We start from the raw sequence: 20364 nt of genomic DNA, 5'->3' as shown, positions 1-20364 counted from the left end.
CAAGATAAAGGCAGGTGTCTCAGTCCAGGGCCTCTTCCCTGTGCTCTGTGCAACCGACAGACCAAAGTGATGGTCTGGCCTCACACTCCCTGGACACACTACTGATATCTGCACCTCGGCGGTGGTGGTCATTGCTGCAAGAATGTAGTGGGCAAGCACCATAGTGTGTTCTCATTCTCTCAATGTGCTTTCAGCACCATGAAGGAGGGGCTGGCCTCCACCTCTTCAGCATCCGTGACCAGTGACGCTGTGCTCCAGCTCCTGAAGGGCTCAGGTGCTGAAGGTGGACAAAGCATCAGATACTTCTAAAGTTTTATGGCTACATCTCTATATGACCCTGACCACGGAGCGACAGGAGTCAGACATTCTCAGAGGCTGTGTGAAGATTTATGGAGTGTCTTCAACGTATGTCGTCATCATCGTCCTGCAATCGAGCGACTATAAGGGCCTCCACCGCCTCGCCATGACAGGAGCATTCTCAGAGGGTATTCGTGCTGCCATATGCCAGACTGGAGTCAAATGTTCACAAATGCAATGTCAGGAACTATGGGGTCACCTCACTGCATGTTGTCATCATCCTCCACAAATGTAGCAGCTATGAGGGCCTCCCGAGCACGCCTGCCATGTCTTACCAGTATGAGGCCTCATCCCAGTCAGCATCGCCTTGGAGGACCTCCTCACCTTTATCCTTGACGGTGCCCTCCTCATCAAAGGAGACGAGCAGCTCCTCCATCTCCTCCTCAGCCAGGTCGTCTCCCCGTTGGGGCGCCAGGTTGTAACTGGGCACAGCAGATGACGATGATGCACGACACCCTCTGTGGAATCTCAACTTCAGCATCCCGATGGTCTGCTCCATCAAGGTTCAAGCTGCAGCATGAGCCTCGTTATACCGTCGCTCTACTGCAGTCTGAGGCCGCTGCACGGATGTCATCAGCACGGCCTCTGCAGGTAGCCCTTGCCCCCGAGGAGCCATCCCTGCAGCTTCTATGGATCCTGGAAGACTCCAGGGATCTGTGACCAACTGAGGATGTAGGTGTCGTACACATTCCCTGGAAACCGCGCACACACCTGCAGGATGCGTTTCTGGCGGTCACACACCAGGTGCGCATTCAGCAAATGGAAGTCCCTGCAGTTGATGTAGTCCACCGTGTTTTGCAATGGAGATCTGAGCGCCACATGAGTGCAGTCAATCACACCCTGCATCTGTGGGAAACCCAGGGTCTGGGCAAATCCAATCGTTCTTGCATCCTAGCTGTCCTGGTCCCGGGCGAAATGCACAAACTTGTGTGTCCTCGCAAAGATGGCGCCTGTGACCTCATGGATACATTTGTGGGTGGAGGCTTGAAGGATCCCACAGAGGTCACCTGTGGAGCCCTGAAAGGAGCCACTGGCATAGAAATTGAGCACCCAGTCACTTTCTAAGCCACTGGCAGTGGATGCCCTCCATGTCCCCATGGCACCAAATCCTGCGGTAACTGGCAGATGTGAGCGATCAGTTCCCTAGACATTCGCAGTCTTCGGCGATGCTGCTTCTTGGTCATCTGCAGGAATGAAAGGCAATGTCTATAGGCTCTGGGTGTCGCCAGGCACCGGCCTCTAACGGGTCGCTGTGGCTCTTCGGCAGCGTGTGCTGGAGCCCCATCTGCCCCTTCTTCCTGAGGTTGCTGTTCCTGCCTCCGCACAGCCAGGAGCCTCAGTCACTCTCTCCTCCGTCTTCTTCGCGCTCTATAGACCATTAGGCATACAGCTAGTTCACCAAGCTCCGTGATCCTGATGTTGTACTCCAGCAGGATGAGAGAGAGAGAGATACATGGTTAGCATGGGTGTACTAAAAAACCTGTCCTGATTAAGTGTGACGGCCCCTTAAATGCTTCCTGGAGTGTTTTGGCCACCACTTGGATGGCCCTAGGTTAGCTTGAACCATGGGGAGACTGGTCCAAACCGGGATGCTGACATTGCAAGGGGCTGTGAGCACCTCCAGCAGTGACTGCTCCATGGCCAGGTTTAGTGACGAGATTGTACAATGTGTGCAGTCCAACTGCTCTGCAGTCCACTAAAGTGCTCATGGATTTGCAGTCCGTGCCTGGCGGGAGGTGGGATTCTGGAGAACTTGATGGCACTTTGATGCCTGTGCGTTGCTTGAGTGGGCAGATAAGCTAGAAGTCTGACTCCAATCCTATCAATGCGGTTGCGCATGAACACTCATTTTCAGAGGAATGGTCACTTTCTACAGGTTTCCGGAACGCGTGGCCACTTCCCTCACCACCCCACACACCCCCCCACCCCAAATGCTTGTGCACTACATTCAACGGTAAGACTGCCCTTGCCGCATCCACCCCCCCGCCCCAAGTCGCCTCAGAGGCAGGACTGCCCTTAACCACCAACCCTAACCCCGTTCCCCCAACACCAGTGGCCTCAACAGCAAGGCCACACTTGCGCGCCCCCCCTCCGCCTCCCCACAAGTCGCATTAACGGCAAGGCTGCAATTGCCCCTTGCTCCCCCTCAAACATCACCTCCGAGGCAGGGCAGCACTTAATCCCACGCCCTGGCGCCCCTGAAGCCTGCAAAGCAACAGGCGATCCTGGTGAGCTCTGAGGACGTTGCTATGCACTCACCTCCTGTTCACCCAGAATGTAGGCCGCCAAGCGCACGTTGCGAAACACGTTGACGTGCTTTCCCGCTGACGTGGATGCAAGAGCCTGGCGGGATGGCCTGATAATGATATGCTGATGTATTACAATGAGGTTCCCGACGACCGATGGTGGGAAACTTGGCCTGCCGGCGGACAATCGCGACCTGCCTTCCCGCCGTCATGGAACAAATTGCACCATATTGTCTGCCAATGCCACCGTCAGTGGGCACGGAAAATTCCACCCTCTAGCACTCATTTCCAGGACAGCTCAGGGAGCCCTTTTGCAGCATGTGATTAACCCCAGGAGTCAGAAATAGGGGGCATCCGCAGGGTGAGTGGATCTCCTCTTCCCACCCGCTCAATATAATGCCTCAGCAGAAATGGGAAAGTCTGGTTTTTACCATTTCTGAAGCTGAGCAGCACAGCATATACAAATGATATGTGGTACAGTGCATACAGGGAGCTTCTCCAGTAAGAACAGGCTGTCTGCTCAGAGGCAATTCCTCCCCTTGAACTACAGAAGGAAACTAAAAACAGAAGGAAAATTCCTGCTGGGCAGTGTTCCTCAGGTACCATTTATAGGAAGGCTGTGCAAGGCAGCCACTTCAGAGACAATTCTTGGAACTGGAGTGGATAAGTGGTAGATATAATCAAATAGGACAGTGAAAGTGATAGGGAGAGACCGTGACAGCGAAAGTGAGAGAAGAGCAAGAGTGAAAAGGGAGAATGAAAGAGTGAGAGAGACTGAAAGAGAGCAAGTGAGTCTGCATCTATTCTTCCTTGTCCACAAAAGCAGGAAAGCACATTACCCTCATTCTCCACTCTGGCTGTGTCTATACTCGTCTACAGAGAATAATCCCAATCTCAGAATTTTAATGGCACAGGAGGCCATTCTGTCCATCATGTCTGCACCAGCTTTCCAAATTAGCATTATGACCTAGTGCCATTACCCTGCCTTTTCCCCGTACCCCTGCACATGATTATTTGAATAGAAACAACCTAATGCCCTCTTGAATGCCTCGATTGAACTTGCCTCCACCACATTTCCAGGCAGTGCATTCCAGACCTGAACCACTCATTGTGTGAAAACGTTTTTCTCTCATCACATTTGTGATATCACAAACTAGAAGCATAGCATGAAATTAATTCAGTGAAATTGAATTACTAGAACAAGAAGAATTTTTACTAACAGCCACTGCCAGGGAATGGATGAAACAACACCCTTCTTACATGTTCCAAAATGGGAGGGTGCTTCGGAAAACTCAGCAACTTTGCCACAAGCAGCTCAACAGACTTTGTTGGCTTTCTAGATTTTGTTGTGCAGGTGCTACTTGCTTTTGTTAACATAGCTCCTGCTAATGTCACAAAATGCATTGTAACGCTCTAAAGGGCTATTAGCATTAGATTTTTAATAGGAAATTAGAGTCATTACTTACCTGTAAAGGGAGGGGTTTTTTTTCAGTATTTCAATGCTTACATGCTGTTCCAGCAGACCATACAGCAGAATTGGCAGAGAAGTGAAGCAGATATTATATAACGTGAGATAAGTTGCATCATAGAGTGGCTTATGGGAAGAAAGAGCAAAATAAAAAGTAGTTAAGTGTAACATTCCAGAACAGGAGTACTTTTTTAAAAAAAAGCAAACAGAACTTCAGCTTTAGTAGTTCAAAGAAGGGATGGGAAAGAGGAAAAAAGGGGAAAAAGTGAAGGATTTAGTTTATTGATCAACCCAAAGAAATTTCACATGGCACCCCAATTTAGCTCTAATTTGAGACTACAGTTCTTAGCAGCCATCCTTTCAAAAGGTCAAGGACAATCTTACAAATCATCAACATTCTCTCCTAATCAGTAACAGACCAATAGAACAAAACTAACCTGCTGAGAAAATCCGCAGAAGAACTGGTACAAAAACTGAGGAAAGATGAAGCAAAGATTCTATAAAAAAGAAAAAAAGCACTAAATAAACTTGGGAAATTCACAACGGTAAGCACCCGCAGAGATTCTATTATGTTTAAGGTACTATACAAATGAAAGCTGATGTTTAACTGATCTAGCTCACACTTTCATAGAAAGACCATTAAATGCCCCCAGTACAGCATTCAAGAGATTTAATAGGTTTTCTTTATATACACTGTTATGATACGGCAGGTGGTAATTGCCAGGCTGACCAAATCCCAAAGGGCGACTTGGTCAAGCTACCACAACGATTTGCAATTTGTACTTTTATTATAAGAAGGTATGTGTACTGAAGTCAAAAGTAAAGGTTCCATAACCACTTTTGGAGATTTGGGCTTGAATTTTCAGCTGGGTGGGCGGGCATGATTGGCAGGCTCGGGATCAGCCAGGAAATGGGCCGCTGACAGGCCCCTGACCGCGATTTCACGCTGGCTGGCCAATTAACGGGCAGCCAACGTGAAACGTGCACTGAAAAGCTCAGCACTGCGGGGGTGGGGGGGCGGGCGATGACGTCAACACGGGATTGGGACAGCGCTGACAGAAAGATCCCTGAAGGCAGAGCCGAAGACCTGAAACAGCAAGAATGAAGGTTTCAAAAGCTGAAAAAAAAAGTGTCCATGCATCATAATCAGTCACCTGAAAATTGAGCTTATGAAAATGCTGTCCACAGAAATTCATTCATATTTTATTTCATCACGGAAATCTCATCCCACCTGTGGATGAGGTTTGTTGAAAAATGCAAAGGCTGCCTGCCCATCTGCCAACCGTAGGGTTGGACAGGCTATGTAAAATGACACACAATTGTGCCGTTAATGGGCTTAATTGCCCTCTTAATTGTTGGTGGGCGCGCTTCCAACTTTTGCACGTGCCTGCCAACTGAAATATCGCATGACTGCGTGAGGACGCTTGCCCGATGTCATCTCGTGCGTTTTCACATCCATTCGGGAAGGAAGTTCATATAGTTTCATGACATGAACTGACAGGGGTACGGAAAAGCAAACCTTGTAGAAGAAATACTGCACAAGATGTGCTATCCGAATGTAGTACAAATGTCCGTGGGCGAGCAGGAGCTTCTGGAGGTGCTTAAACTTTGGTATTGCATAATCACTATTTCTTGCTGCTTGACGGCCCTCTTTGCCTTTTAAACCTGAAATAAATGAAAGGAAAACCATTTAAAACAATTCAAGAGATGTACGAGCCACCACCTGAAAAAAAAAGGATAGAAAAATAAAAGCTGCTTAGCCTCTACATAGCTGGGGGTGATAACTGCCAAGCATGTTATGTGCCAGCTGCAGGCAGCAACACTTTGGGACAGGCAAAAAACCTCTTGAGGGGTTGGGGGGTGGGGGGGGGGAGAAGTGTGCGCGTGCAGATGATGGCATGAGAGAGGGGGCAAGCTGCAGGAAAGGAAGGGGAGAAGCATTTTTATCCAAATGCCCTCTACCTCCAACACTAAAAAACTATGTAAACAGTTTTTAAGAAGTATACCCTTGTCCCCCTTGTTATTTTTTCTTCAAACTTTGAATTTCAGCCACATATTCCAGCATAGCATGATTACAGGCATGTCAAAATTTTATAGAAATCCCTATGAAGCCATTGTATAGCTGTTCAGGAATGACTGACTATCTGATCCTATTCAAGGGCATGTCAAGGATTTAAGACATAGGTCATAAAGGTCCATGAGCCTGCTCTGCCATTCTTAGAATAGAATCATGGAATGGTTTCAGCATCGAAGGTCATTCTGCCCATCATCTGTGCCAGCTCGAGGCAACAGCAACTCAGCTATTCCCATACCCCCACTCTGCAAATTCTCTCTTCAGGTGCTTGTTGAATTCCCTTTTGAAAACCACAATCAAATCTGCCTCCAACACAATCTCAGGCAAAGCATTCCAGATCCTAACCACTCACTGGATAAAAAAAGCTTTTCTCTCATGCTGCTGTTGGTCCTTTTGCTATTCACCTGAGTAATGTCCTCTGGTTCTCGACTGTGTGGCAACACAATTTCTCTATTTGCCCTGTCCAGACTCCTTATGATTTTAAATATCTCTCAAATCTCTCACCCATCTCTTCTCTAAGGTAACAACCAAAGCTTCCCCAATCTATGCACACAACTGAAGTTTCTCATTCTTGGAGCCATTTTCACAAATTTTTCCTGCCAATTCAATGTGATCATAAACGATCTTCTACTCCAACTCCACTTTCCTGTCCTATCCACATATCCCTTGATTTTCTTGTGAACAAAAATCTATCAATCTCAGTCTTGGATATGCTCAATGATTAAGCATCACCAGCCTTCTAGATAGAGAATCCCAAAGATTCACAACTCAATGACGAAATTTTCATCTCGGTCCTAAATAGCCGACCTTTTATCTGGAGACTAAGATCCCTAGTTCATGTACTCTCTAGCCAGGGGAAACAACCTCCCACCATCAATCCTGCCAAAGCCTCTAAAAATTTTAAGATAATTTACTCTTCTTAACTCCAGAGAGTATTAACACATTCTATTCAAACTCTCTGCATAGAAGCATAGATAATTAGAAGCAGGGGTAGGTCACTTGGCCCTTCAAGCCTGCTCCACCATTCGATATGATCATGGCTGATCTTCTACCTCATTGCCATACTCCCGCTCTCTCCCCATACCCCTTGATGCCTTTTGAGTCCAGAAATCTATTTCCTTCTTAAATATATTCAGTGACTTGGCCTCTACAGCCCTCTGTGATAGAGAATTCCACAGGTTCACCAATTTCTGAGTGAAGAAGTTTCTCCTCATCTCAATCCTAAATGGCCTACCCTGTATCCTGAGATGGTGACCCCTTGTTCTAGACCCCCCCAGCCAGAGGAAACATCATCCCTGCATCCAGTTTGTCCGGCTCTGTCAGAATTTTATACATTTCAATGAGATCTCCTCTCGTTCTTCTAAACTCCAGTGAATACAAGCCAGTTGGCCCAATCACTTCTCATATGACAATCCTGCCACCCCAGGAATCAGTCTGGTGACCCTTTGCTGCACTCCCTCTATGACAAGTATATCCTTTCTTAGGTAAGGAGACCAAAACTGCACACAATACTCCAGGTGTGGTCTCAACAAGGCTCTGTATAGCTGCAGTAAGACATCCTTGCTCCTGTACTCAAGTCCTCTCACAATGAAGGCCAATATACCATTTGCCTTCTTAACTGCTTGCTGCACCCGCATGCTTGCTTTCAGCGATTGGTATACAAGGACACTTCATATATCAACATTTCCCAATCTATCACCATTTAAATAATACTCCGCCATTTTGTTTTTCCTACCAAAGTGGATAACTTCACACTTATCCACATCATACTGCATCTGCCATGTATTTGCCCACTCACTAAACTTGTCTAAATCGCCTTGAAGCCTAACATCCTCCTCACCACTCACATTCCCACCTAGTTTTGTGTCATCAGCAAACTTGGAAATATTACATTTGGTTCCCTCATTCAAATCATTGATATCTATTGTGATTAGCTGGGGCCCAAGCACTGATCCCTGTGCTACCCCACGAGTCACAGCCTGCGATTCCGAAAAAGACCCATTTATCCCTACTATGTTTCCTGTCTGTTAACCAATTCTCTATCCATGCCAATATATTACCCCTAATCCCATGTGCTTTAATTTTGCACATTAACTTCTTATGTGAGACTTTATCCAAAGCTTTCTGAAAATCTAAATACACCACTTCCACTGGCTCTCCCTTGTCTATTCTGCTAGTTAGGATGGGGCAGCCCTGTCATCTAGGAATATTTAGCTAAGGAGACCAAACTGTACATAGCATTCAAAATATGGAGTTCACTTGTACAGAATTCCACACAAGAACAAAAGAAATGGGAGCAAAAGTACGCCATTCGGCCCTTTGAGCCTGCTCCACCATTCCAAATGTGGCCTTATCATATCGAACAGCTGCAGGACATCCAAGTAATTGGTTTAAATAGAGTAGCTCGCTGCAGTAAGGGTAACATTGCTTAAATGAAAAGAGTACAAAGACAAAATGGCAGGTTCAACGTTCACAATAATCTTTGTGAAAATGTTCAGGTGAAGTGCAAATTATATGTGAATAGTACAACCAACTAATGATTGCTGTTATAGCACTATTCCAAGCAGGGATGAGAGTGGCCAAAGACAAAAAGGTCTGAAATTTTTCAGTGACAAGGAATCATGTAATTATAATGCTTATGATCCGCAGGAATGCAAAAGCTTCTTTTTTATATATGTTTGTTCACAGAATGTGGTTGTCGCTGGCTTGGCCAGCATTTATGCCCCAACCCCAATTGCCCTTGGGAAAGTGGTGGTGAACTGCCTTGTTGAACTGCTGCAGTCCATGTGGATTAGGTACATCCACAGTGCTCTTCGGAAGGGAGCTCCTAGGACTTTGACCCAGCGACAGTGAAGGAAAGTCGATATAGTTCCGAGTCAGGGTGGTGTGGGGCTTGTGGGGATGGGGGAACTTGCAGGTGGTGGTGTTCCCATGTATCTGCTAGCTCTGTCCTTCTAGCTGGTAGAGATCATTGGTTTGGAAGGTGCTGTCGAAGGCACCTTGCTGAGTTGCTGCAGTGCATTTTTTGATGGTACACACTGGTGCCACTATGTATCGGTGGTGGAGGGAGTGAATGTTTAAGGTGGTGGATGGGGTACAAATCAAGCAGGTTGCCTTGTCCTGGTGTTGAGTTTCTTCAGTTTATTGGAGGTGCACTCATCCAGACAAGTACAGAGTGTTCCATCACACTGCTGACTAGTGCCTTGCAGATGGTGGACAGGCTTTGGGGAGTCATGTACTGCGTTACTCACCACAGAATTCCTAGCCTCTGACCTGCTCTTGTAGTCAGAGTATTTATATGGTTAGTCAGTTCAGTTTTTGGTCAAGTGCAACCCTCAGGATGTTGATAGCAGGGGAATTCAGCAATGGCAATGCCACTGAATGAAGATGGTTAGATTCTCTCTTGTTGGAGATGGTCATTGCCTGGCACTTGTGTGGCATGAGTTTTACTTACCACTCATCAGCTGAAGCCTAAACACTGCCCAGGTCTTACTGTACTTGGACACAAACTGCTTCAGTATGAGTTGTCGCAAATGGCATTGAACATTGTGTAACCATCGGCGAACATCCCCACTTCTGACCTTATGATGGAGGATAGGTCATTGATGAATCAGCTGAAGGTGGTTGGACCTAGGATGCTGCCCTGAGAAATGCCTGGGACTGAGATGATTGATCTCCAACAACCGCAACCATCTTCCTTTGTGCTAGGTGTAACTTGTCAACCAGTGGAGGGTTTCCCCCTGGCTCCCATTGACTCCAGTTTTGCTAGGGGTCCTTGATGCCACTCGGTCAAATGCGGCCTGATGTCAAGGGCAGTCACTCTCACCTCACTTCGAGTTCAGCTCTTTTGTCCAAGTTTGGACCAAGGCTGTAATGAGGTCAGGAGCTGAGTAGGCCTGGCAAAACCCAAACTGAGCGTCAATGAGCAGGTTGTTGCTAAGCAAGTGCCACTTGATGGCATCGTCAACAATGCCTTCCATCACTTTGCTGAAGATCGAGAGTAGACTGATGGGGCAATAGTTGGTTGGGTTGGATTTGTCCTGCTTTTTGTTTTCAGGACACAGCTGGGCAATTTTCCACATTGGCAGGTGGATGCCAGTGTTGTGGCTGTACTAGAACAGCTTGGCCAGGGTGGCAGATAATTCTGGAGCCTTCAGTACTATTGCCAGGTTATTGTGAGGGCCCAAAGCCTTTGCAGTATCCAGTGCCTTTAGAGTGGAGTGAATCAAATTGGCTGAAGACTGGCATCTGTGATGCTGGGGACCTCAGGAGGAGGCCAAGATAGATCATCCGCTCAGCACTTTGTGGCTGAAAATGGTTGCAAATGCTTCAGTTCTGTCTTTTGCACTAATGAGCTGGGCTCCTCCATCATTTGACGATGGGGATATATGTGGAGCCTCCTACTCCAGTGAGTTGTTTAATTGTCCACCATCATTCACTACTGGATGTAGCAGGGCTGCAGAGCTTAGATCTGATTCATTGGTTGTGGAATTGCTTAGCTCTGTCTATCGCATGCTGCTTATGCTGCTTGGCAAGCAAGTAGTCCTGTGTTGCAGTTCACCAGGTTGACATCTCATTTTTAGGTATGACTGGTGCTGCTCCAGGCATGCTCTCCTGCACTCTTCATTGAACCAGGGTTGATCGCCCAGCTTAAGTGGGTAAAATGCCAGGCCACGTGGTAAAAGATTGTGGTTGAATACAATTCCGCTACTGATGGCCCACAGTGCCTCGTGGATTCGCAGTTTTGAGTTGCTAGATCTGTTCAAAGTCTATCCCATTTAGCATGGTCGCAGTGCCACACAACACAACGAAGGGTATCATCAATGTGAAGGCGGGGCTTTGTCTGCACAATGACTGTCATGGGCAGGTGCATCCTTGACAGGCAGATTGGTGAGAACGTGGTCAAGTAGAATTTTCCCTCTTGCTACTTCCCTTAGCAACCTGCCACAGACACTATCTAGTAACTATGTCCTTTAGGATTTGGCCAGCTGGGTCAGCAGTGGTGCTACCAATGGTCATTTATGTCCCTCACCCAGAGTACATTCCATGCCCATGCCACCCTCAGTACTTCTTCCAATTGATGTTCGGCATGGCAAAGTAGTGATTCATCAGCTGAGGGGTATGGGTGGTCGAGCGGTAGGGGTAATCAGCAGATAGTTTCTTTGTCCATGTTTGACCTGATGCCATGAGACTTCACGGGGTCCGGGTCAATGTTGAAGACTCCCAGGGCAACTCCCTCCTAACTGTATACCACAGTGCTGCCATCTCTGGTGGGTCTGTCCTGCCAGAGGGTGGTGGTCTAGGACATTGTACGGTATGATTGATTCAGTGAGTGTGACTGTGTCAGGCTGTTGCTTAACTTGTCTGTGGGACAAGTCCCCAGACATTAGAAAGGAGGGCTTTGCAGGGTCAACAGGGCTGGCTTTGCCATTGTCCTTTCCAGTGCCGAGGTCGATGCTGGGTGGGGTCTGTCTAGTTTAATTGCTTTTAGACTTCATAGCAGTTTTATACAACTGAGTAGCTTGCTAGGCAGAGGGCAGTTATGAGTCAACCACATTGTTGTGGATCTGGAGTCACATGTAGGCCAGACCAGGTAAGGATGGCAGATTTCCTTATCTAAATGACACTTGGATAGATGAACTATGTCTGAACTAAAGTGAAGGTTTTAGTGACAAACTAAGTTTCAGAAGGATTATTTGCTTTTCAGAAACTGAAGTAATGTCTGTCGTTACTGTATTAACCACATTTAACTAGATTTTCAACTTGTGTAGTGAACATAAAACTCGTGCTGTAGATCGACCAGCTGTGGTGAAAGCTGCTCAATTTTCAGAAATAAACTAACAAAGCAAGTGCCATCAGCAGGGAGGAAAACAGGAAATAAAAGCGGCACTGTTGTACCTCTGCATGGTGCTCGCAAACTGCGCTGTCTGCTTCCTGATTTTCTCTCAATCTGCAGCCATACTCAGGGATATCCTGCCCACACAGCTGCCTCACATTTGGGGCCACATGCGATCACAGAACTGTCCCCATGCTTTGTGACTATCACATGCCGCGTTCAATCCCTCCCTTCTCACCCAACAGCACCACGTCCAACAAAGCTGCACGTCACTTTGCACAGGTACACATCCCCCTTTGCTAGAATTGATAGCAAGTCCATTCCCATTCTGTTTTGCGTCGCAAGCGTGGTACGTTTCAAATACACCTCTGCGGAGGCGGAGGTCGTAAACAAAATTAAAATAGCAGAATTCCATGATCCCAAAACCGCAATTGGCAGAAAGCTTTCATTTCTGAAAATAAGTTTTCTTACCAATCCCAACATGTGCCTCTAGAACCATACTGACATCATTTGCACCATCGCCGATTGCTAACGTTATAGGATGATTCTTTGTGTTCTTCACCATTTTTACAATCTAACGATGGAAAAGAATATAAAGAGCTTTTGACTGGCTAAACCATTTCTGGTAGCTGTACATGTTTCACAGTGTTGACAACTTTCATATTTGGGGACCAAAAATACAGAATTCACATAAATGGAATAGTATGAGTTGTGGTAACATGCAACCATAATGGTTCATAGTTTTGCAAAGTTATAGGGTGAATGTGGTCTTTGGCAGTAGCACAAAGAGAGATGATAACCAATTGTCTGCCCATTTTAAACTTTGCCCGATTTCGCTTTCCATTAATGGAAATTGGGCAAGGTGTGAAACACCTTGATGTGTTCTCACTTGCTTTGCATCATAGGCAAAAATCAATTTTACCCCAATGTTACGTATCAATACAGTTTTTCTTAAAAACGTTCTCGGAATTAAAACTACTTCTTTCAGTTATATATCACCTCGGACATCAGAATATGTCTCAAAGTACTTCAAAGATATAATAAAAAAGGGATGTTGAGTCAAAGAGATTAGACAGTGACCAAATATTGGGCCAAAAAGCAGAGTGTTAAGGAGGATGGTGAGGTGGAGAGTTAGTGGGGCTTAAGAGAGGGGATTTCAAATTGAGGCTAGATGGCTGAAACCACAGCTGTCAATAGTGGGGCAAAGGGATAGGACATACAGGGGTCAAAGACTGAGGGGCAAAAAAGTTTGGGAGTTTGTAAGGTTGGAGGATGTTAGACAGAGGGAAGACAAGACCATGAACGGGTTTAAATACAAGAATTATTATATATCTGAGGCACTGGGGGAACAAGAGATGATGTATGTCAGAAAGCACAGGGGCTGCATGTGAGTGGGACTTGGTGTAGGTTAGGATATGAGTCCACAGAGCTTTGGATGAGCTGTAAGTTACTGATGCTGGAAAATATGAAATTAGACAGCAAGGAATTACAATAACTGAGTCTGAATGTGACAAAGGCATGGATGGAAGTTGAGCAAGGGGTAGAAACGGATGGTGTTAAGAGTTTGAAGCTGGTGATAGTGGTGATGGAACAGATAGGAGTTTGAAAGCTAAAGGTAAGCATTGAATAGGACGCTGAGATTCTGACTATCCAATTGGGCAACGACAAGGTAGGATGATAGTGTCGTCGACAAGGGTAAGGAGCTTGAACTAGGGAGTTGTTTTGGTTATAGCTTTCCCAATGTTTAACTGGAAGCAGTTCATCCAAGACAGTTGAGCAGGCAATATGACAACACAGAAGCAGTGCTGGGGCAGAAGAGATCCTGAAGTGAAAGTTGGTTGGCATTGTTGTTAATTGCATATGGTGCAATGGTGGTTAACTATATGCAAGTGGAGGGCATTAATTGGGTTGTTGCCTGAGCGCATATAAAGTGACACTTACTGACACTGGGGTGAGGATTGAGTTAGGAGGTACATTCTTGTAATGCTTCACTCTGAATAAATCAAAACTGAGTAAAGTTTGGCTCTAGTTTCATCCTTCACCAACTGGCTATCAGGAGTTTAAACAGACATCTTACATGTGGAAGCTGGCACCATTTCTGCAGCTGATGTCATCAGAAAGGAAACATGGAGAGGATAGATCATTGGGGAATTCTGGTCGTCATTGTGTCGGAGTGGGAAGAGAAGTCATCCTTGGAGATGCTTTGATAGGCAAGTAAAAACCAAAGCAAAGGCATTCCAAACATGCTGGACAAAACTGGGAGGGTCATGAAGGGGAAGTTGTTTGGCCAGCAATTTAGTGGTCAATCATGTTGCTACACAGAGATTCAGCAACATTCATGCCCTATTGTTACCATGTATTTCTGGACTTTGGTTAGGGTGTGGTGTGTTGTGAGAAAGATACAAGTGGGAAGTTGCAGGGCACGGGCTGAGAAAGTATACATTCAAGGACTTCAGAAAAATGCAGTTAGACCATGCGAGCATAGTTTGCGGCAACAGAAGAGTTATGGGTGCTTCTTTTCCAGGAGGGGTGATGATGACAGTTTTGAAAGGGAGATGGACAGGGCCTGACGAGGTGAAATCCTTTACGTCAGTTAGGATGGAAGGTCATGAAGGGAAATTGTTTGGCCAGCAATTTAGTGGGAATGGCATCAGGGGAGCTGGAAATCGATATCTGGACAAGGTGAGTTCAAAGGGGGTCATGGGAAATGGTAGGGCAAGTAGAGTGGAATAGGGGTAACAATCTGTAGGGAAGGTTCAGTCGGGCTAGCAATTGGAAGGGGGAGAACAGCATCGGCAATCAAGAGATGGTCTCCATCTTGATGACAGAAGTCTTTTCACGGAAAATTAATATCAACCGTTACTGAAGGTTAGTGATAATTGCTGAATAGGGAAATTATTCACCCAGTAATCAACTGCAGATTTGCAGTAAACTTATAATACTGACATCAAAAACACCTTCAGTTTAACACTCTTCAGTGGGTACTATTCAGCAACTTATTTACTATACAAATCCAGAATACACTACAAATGTCTTAGCTTAGCTGAAAATGCCAAAGATTTAAGAAAAAGTACACTCAGATACGTATATACTCATATGCATTCAATAATAGAAAGCAGGGAATGATCAATAGCCAAATAGGCTTATATCCAGAGAATAAGTTTGACTTAATTGGCCTCTTGCAATACATATGTTGGCTAGATTCCTCCCATGTAGCTGAACTTGGAAAATTAGCAGGACCGCACAACAGACTTAGGATCAAAGTTAGAGCTTGTAGAATAAAAGGAACAGTAGCCACAGAGGTAAGAAATTGGCTGGAAGACAGGAAACAAAGTAGTGGTGGATAGTTATTTTTCAGACTGGGAGAAGGCTTATAGTGGAGTTCCCCAGGGATTGGCGTTAGGACCCCTGCTTTTAATGGTTTATGTTAATGACCTAGGCATTGGAGTACAGGGCACAATTTCAAAATTTGTGGATGATACAAAACTTGGAAGCATTGTGAACTAAGGAGGAGGATAGTGTAGAAATGACAGACAGATTGGTGAAATGGGCGGACAAGTGGCAGATGAAATTTAATACCGAGAAGTGTGAAATGATTCATTTGAGCAGGAAGAATGCAGAGACAATATACAATAAAGGGTATAATTCTAAAGTGGGTGCAGGAACAGAGGGAGTAGGGTGTATATGTGCATAAATCACTGAAGGTGGCAGGGCAGGTTGGGAGCACGGTTAATAAAGCCATCCATCATCCTGGCCTTTATTAGTAGGGCCATTTGAAAAGGAGTTCTTCACCCAAAAACTTCGAGAACCACTGAATTAGGTTATGAGTAGAGTCTGACCCTGCTACATGTCGAGGATAATGAAAGGGATTTGTTTTTTTATAAATGTGATTTTGAACAGAGAGATCACATAGTAATCTCCTGTGAAGCTGCTAACAGGTGTATTAACGGGCACGCGTTATTCTATGGCTAGGGTATAGACATGTTTAAACCATTTGTATCCCAGAAGCTACAAACCCCAACTGCTGAAAATAGGGACATCCCAAGGTAAATTAGATGTTGCCATTGTAAAATAAGTTTAAAAATTGACAAGAGCCTGTAAATTCCCAACTCCAGGTCAAAAGAAACCTACATGGTGGCTTGCCTACTATTCTGCCAAGTTATAGGCACCCATGTCTCAGAGACTAGTAATCCCCTGCTGCATTGCTTGTGGGTAGTCTGGGGTCTAAAGCTAAGTGCAAACCTTGCCTGTCTCTTTAAGGCCACTGTTTAGCGCAGCACACACTTGAACACACAACTGAACGTATCCTGAGGTCAATCTTTAATTGCTGTTTCATGACAAAGGTTTGCAATGTCTCAAGTGCATAGAAGTTACAGGTTTTGTTTTAAAAAACTTAGACTGAGACGCTTACAGCACAGGAAGGAGGGAATTCTGCCCATCATGTCGGCACCGGTCAACAAAGATCTGACTACACTAATCCCATTTTCCAGCGTTTGGCCCATAACCCTGGAGGCTATGGCAATGCAATAGCCTCTTACACTTTTGATATGAGAGATGAAACATGGGATACACAGAAAGATGCATGGATACACAAATGGCAGATTGATGAATTTACACATGGATAAGCAAACATGTAAAAAAGTAGTCAGTATACCTGTGCTTTCTGTAATGGGGCCATACGACAACATAAAACTGCAGTACATCTATGGCATATTTGCAATAGCAGGTTTTTGTAGTTGCTTGCGCTCCCATCTTGGGTTGGTTTCAGTACTAGTGACAGGGCAGCACCATCAATGATCAAACCATATTCCTGCGTAGCAGACCAACTTCTACAACAGAAAAGGATGCAGATTTGTTTTTGAGAAATGCAATGTGTTACACAATTCTAATAGAAAAGTTTATTCTTACATCCGTATCCACATGACTGTGAAATGACCAGATCATTGTAAATTTTGGTGCAGTACAGACGTTCTGTCACTAGATGCCAGTGTACTTTAAGCACTGAAGGTACCCAAAGTAGAGGATGATTACCATATGCATTCTAATTGGAATAATAACTGCAGATATTGATATTCAAACACACCCAAGTGATTAAACATTGATTCCTCAATGTATAAAGCAGGGAAAAAATGACAACATTGAATGCAAGTTGTTGTAAATCATCCAAGGTGCTTCACAGGGGCATTATCAGACACTGAGCTACTCAAATTAGGATAGGTTATCAAAAGCTTGGTCAAATACGATAGATTTTAAGGAGTGACTGAAAGCAAGAGAGAGGCAGAGAGGGAATTCCTGAGATTTGGGCCCAGACAGCTATAGGCATGGTCCCCAGTGGTGGGGTGAAGGAAGATGCTGATGCGCTAGCTGCATAAGTCAGGAACATTTATAAAACAGTGGTCATAATATGCTTCATATTTTTGGAGAATTTGATCGTAATAACTAAAGATTCAAATTTTGATAAGGTTAACTTTAATGGGATGAGACATACTGGCAACAGCAAACTGGTCAAAACAGTTATTGGAAAAAAACTGCAGCTGAACAATGGCAGGGGTTCAAAACAAAGTCTGACCTAACAAGAATATGTATGTACTCCTAAAAGGACAAGAGTTCTATTTACCAAATAAAACAGCCACAGTTGACAAAAGAGGTGAGTGATAACATAAAACTAAATAAAGTGCAAAAGTGCAAAGAGTAAACCTGTGGAACCAGAAGAGATATTAAAACAAAAGGCGACAGAAAAAGATAGTATGGGTTGCAAAGAAAGACTTGCAATGGATATCAAAATTAAGACAAAAAAGCTTTTACAATTAAATAAGGAAAACAGTAGTTAAGGATAATATTGGCCCTTTTAAAAAAACAGATGAAGATAATATTACAAATTAAAACAAGGCAATGGCAGACTTGCTGTATAATTACTTTGTCAGCCTTCACATTAGAGAAAGATAATATATCTGGCATTCCAGGGAAATGGATACTTAATAAAAGAATGAAACTAATTAAAATTAATATGATTAATATGAAGAAAACAATATCAGAAAACAGTGGCACTGAATCTGATAAATGTATTGCACTGGGGGTGTCAGCTTGGATTTTTACGCTCGAGTCTCTACAGTGGAACTTGAACCTACAATCTTCTGGCCAAGAAGTTGGAGTTACCAAACTGAGCCACACTGACTCAAAAGTGTAGATCTGTAAAAGGTAGGTCAAGCCTAACTGACTTTTTTGAGAACAGAAGTAGCAGACAGGGGAATGTCTATGGATATAGTTTATATTGTTGATTTCCAAAAGGCATTCAATGGGATTCTAAATAAGACATCATTAGCCAAAATTAAAACATGGAATTGAAAGCAAATTATCTATTTATCTTGTTAGGTTGTAGAAGACAAGAAAATAGGAATAACAGGTATGTACTCCAATTGGAAGGAAGTGGTAATTGACATCCCACAAAGATCTGTGCTGGGGCTTCAACCAATGAGCTGCAACATCTGTGCAGTGGCAGAGTCGGAGTACCACTCCGCTCCCAGTTGCCCTAAAATTAAGCCACAACTTTCTCGCCCGATATTCTGTCTCAGGCTGGGCGAGAACAGTGCAGTACAGCAGGTTGTGTATTTAAGACCGAGGTTCTTGATTGGTAAGGGGATCAAAGGTTACGGGGAGAAGGCGAGAGAATGGGGTTGAGAAACTTATCAGCCATGATTGAATGGCGGAGCAGACTCGATGGGCCGAATGGCCTAATTTCTGCTCCTATGTCTTATGGTCTTCTGGTTCCAGAGGTGTTGTGTCGAGAGCAGCTGAGTTAAAGGCGGCATGCTGCTTTCTTCACAGCACTAGCTGTACAACAGTAAGTTTACAGGTCCAGGCACTTTGAGAGGCCAGGGAGAACCAGTGAGAAGGTAAGTGTATAAGGTTGGGCAGGAGTGAGGATGAGATGAGATGAGAGTCAGTACTATAGTTAGCCAGAAGTTAGAAATGGCTTTAATGCTTCTAACTTTTTCTGGGTAACTACTACTCCAGGCTGTCGGAACCATCTGAAGTTTGTCACTGAAACCGCAGCATCAGATGGTTCCCATTGTAGGACGATTGCCCAAAAGGAGTTTGAGCTTCCCAGGGAACTGTCATGCAATCTTTACGTGGGGGTTTCCTTGGGGCCGGGGGTAGGGGTGTGGTGTGGTGGTGGCCATGGCCCCAGCACATCTTTGCAGTACCCACCCACCTCACTCCCCTCAAGGTACAGTGCCCGAGAAACATAGGGTTTTTAAAATTCATTCACGGGATGTGGGCTTCATTGGCTGGGCCAGCATTTATTGCCCATCTCTGGTTACCCTTGAGAAGGTGGTGGTGAGCTGCCTTCTTGAACCGCTGCAGTCCATGTGGTGTAGGTACGCTCTCAGTGCTGTTGGGGAGGGAGTTCCAGGATTTTGACCCAGTGACAGTGAAGTAACGGTGATATATTTCCAAATCAGGATGGTGAGTGGCTTGGAGGGGGACTTCCAAGTGGTGGTGTTCCCATGCATCTGCTGCCCTTGTCCTTCTAGATGGTAGTAGTCGTGGGTTTGGAAGGTGCTGTCCAAGGAGCCTTGCTGAATTCCTGCAAAGGCACCTTCCTAACCCACAGCTTCTAACACTAGGCAGATGCATGGGAACACCACCAACTGCAGTTCCCCTTCAGGCCACACACCATCCTGACTTGGAACTATATCGCCGTTCCTTCACTGTTGCTAGGTCAAAGTTCTGGAACTCGTCCTAACAGCACTATGGGTGTACATACACCATATGGACTGCAGCGGTTCAAGAATGTGGCTCAACTTCGCCTTCTCGAGGACAATATGGGATGGGCAATAAATGCTGGCTTAGCCAGCAATGCCCACATCCCGTGAAAGAATATAAAAAAACCGAGGAGATTACACAAACTAGGGTTATATTCATATGAATAGATATAAGTGACTTGATTTGAGGGTTTTAGGATTTTCAAAGGAATTGATGGAGAAGATAGAAAACAACTATTTGAGCTGGCAAGGGAATCTAGGGCAAGGGGACATCACCTTAAAATCAGAGCCAGGCCAACAAACAGTTAGAAATATTTATTTACATAAAAGGCCGTAGAATTCTGAAACTCTTTCCTGAAAATCTCAGTATCCTTAGTGCAGGAGACAGCCATTCGGCCCATCGAGTCTGCACTGGCTCTCTGAAAGAGCCTTCCATCTAGTCCCACTCCCCTGCCTTATCCATGTAACCTTGCACATTCTCTCTTTTCAGGTAGCAATCCAAATCCCTTTTGAATACCTCAATCGAACCTGCCTCCACCACCCTTTCAGGAAGTTTGTTTCAGACTCCAACCAGCCTCTGGTGAAATATTTTTTCCTCACATCACAGTTACTCCTTT

General features: G+C 45.0%; 1 protein-coding gene across 4 annotated transcripts in view; it reads right to left on the bottom strand.

The window, feature by feature from the left end:
* atp11c (ATPase phospholipid transporting 11C (ATP11C blood group)) overlaps positions 1 to 20364 on the bottom strand; it is a 155521-nt gene that overhangs the window by 37665 nt on the left and 97492 nt on the right. For all 4 annotated transcript variants that reach the window (XM_078547698.1, XM_078547699.1, XM_078547701.1 and 1 more), the window contains exons 20-24: positions 16636 to 16810; positions 12453 to 12555; positions 5591 to 5736; positions 4509 to 4568; positions 4070 to 4197 (exon numbers count right to left, since the gene is read on the bottom strand). In XM_078547698.1, coding sequence (XP_078403824.1) covers positions 4070 to 4197; positions 4509 to 4568; positions 5591 to 5736; positions 12453 to 12555; positions 16636 to 16810 — 612 coding nt within the window. The remainder of the gene's footprint in view (positions 1 to 4069; positions 4198 to 4508; positions 4569 to 5590; positions 5737 to 12452; positions 12556 to 16635; positions 16811 to 20364) is intronic.

Source organism: Cetorhinus maximus, chromosome 8 (assembly GCF_964194155.1).
Source record: "Cetorhinus maximus chromosome 8, sCetMax3.hap1.1, whole genome shotgun sequence".
In the NCBI taxonomy this organism is placed as follows: Eukaryota; Metazoa; Chordata; class Chondrichthyes; order Lamniformes; family Cetorhinidae; genus Cetorhinus; species Cetorhinus maximus.
This window is presented reverse-complemented; position numbering and strand designations above follow the sequence as displayed.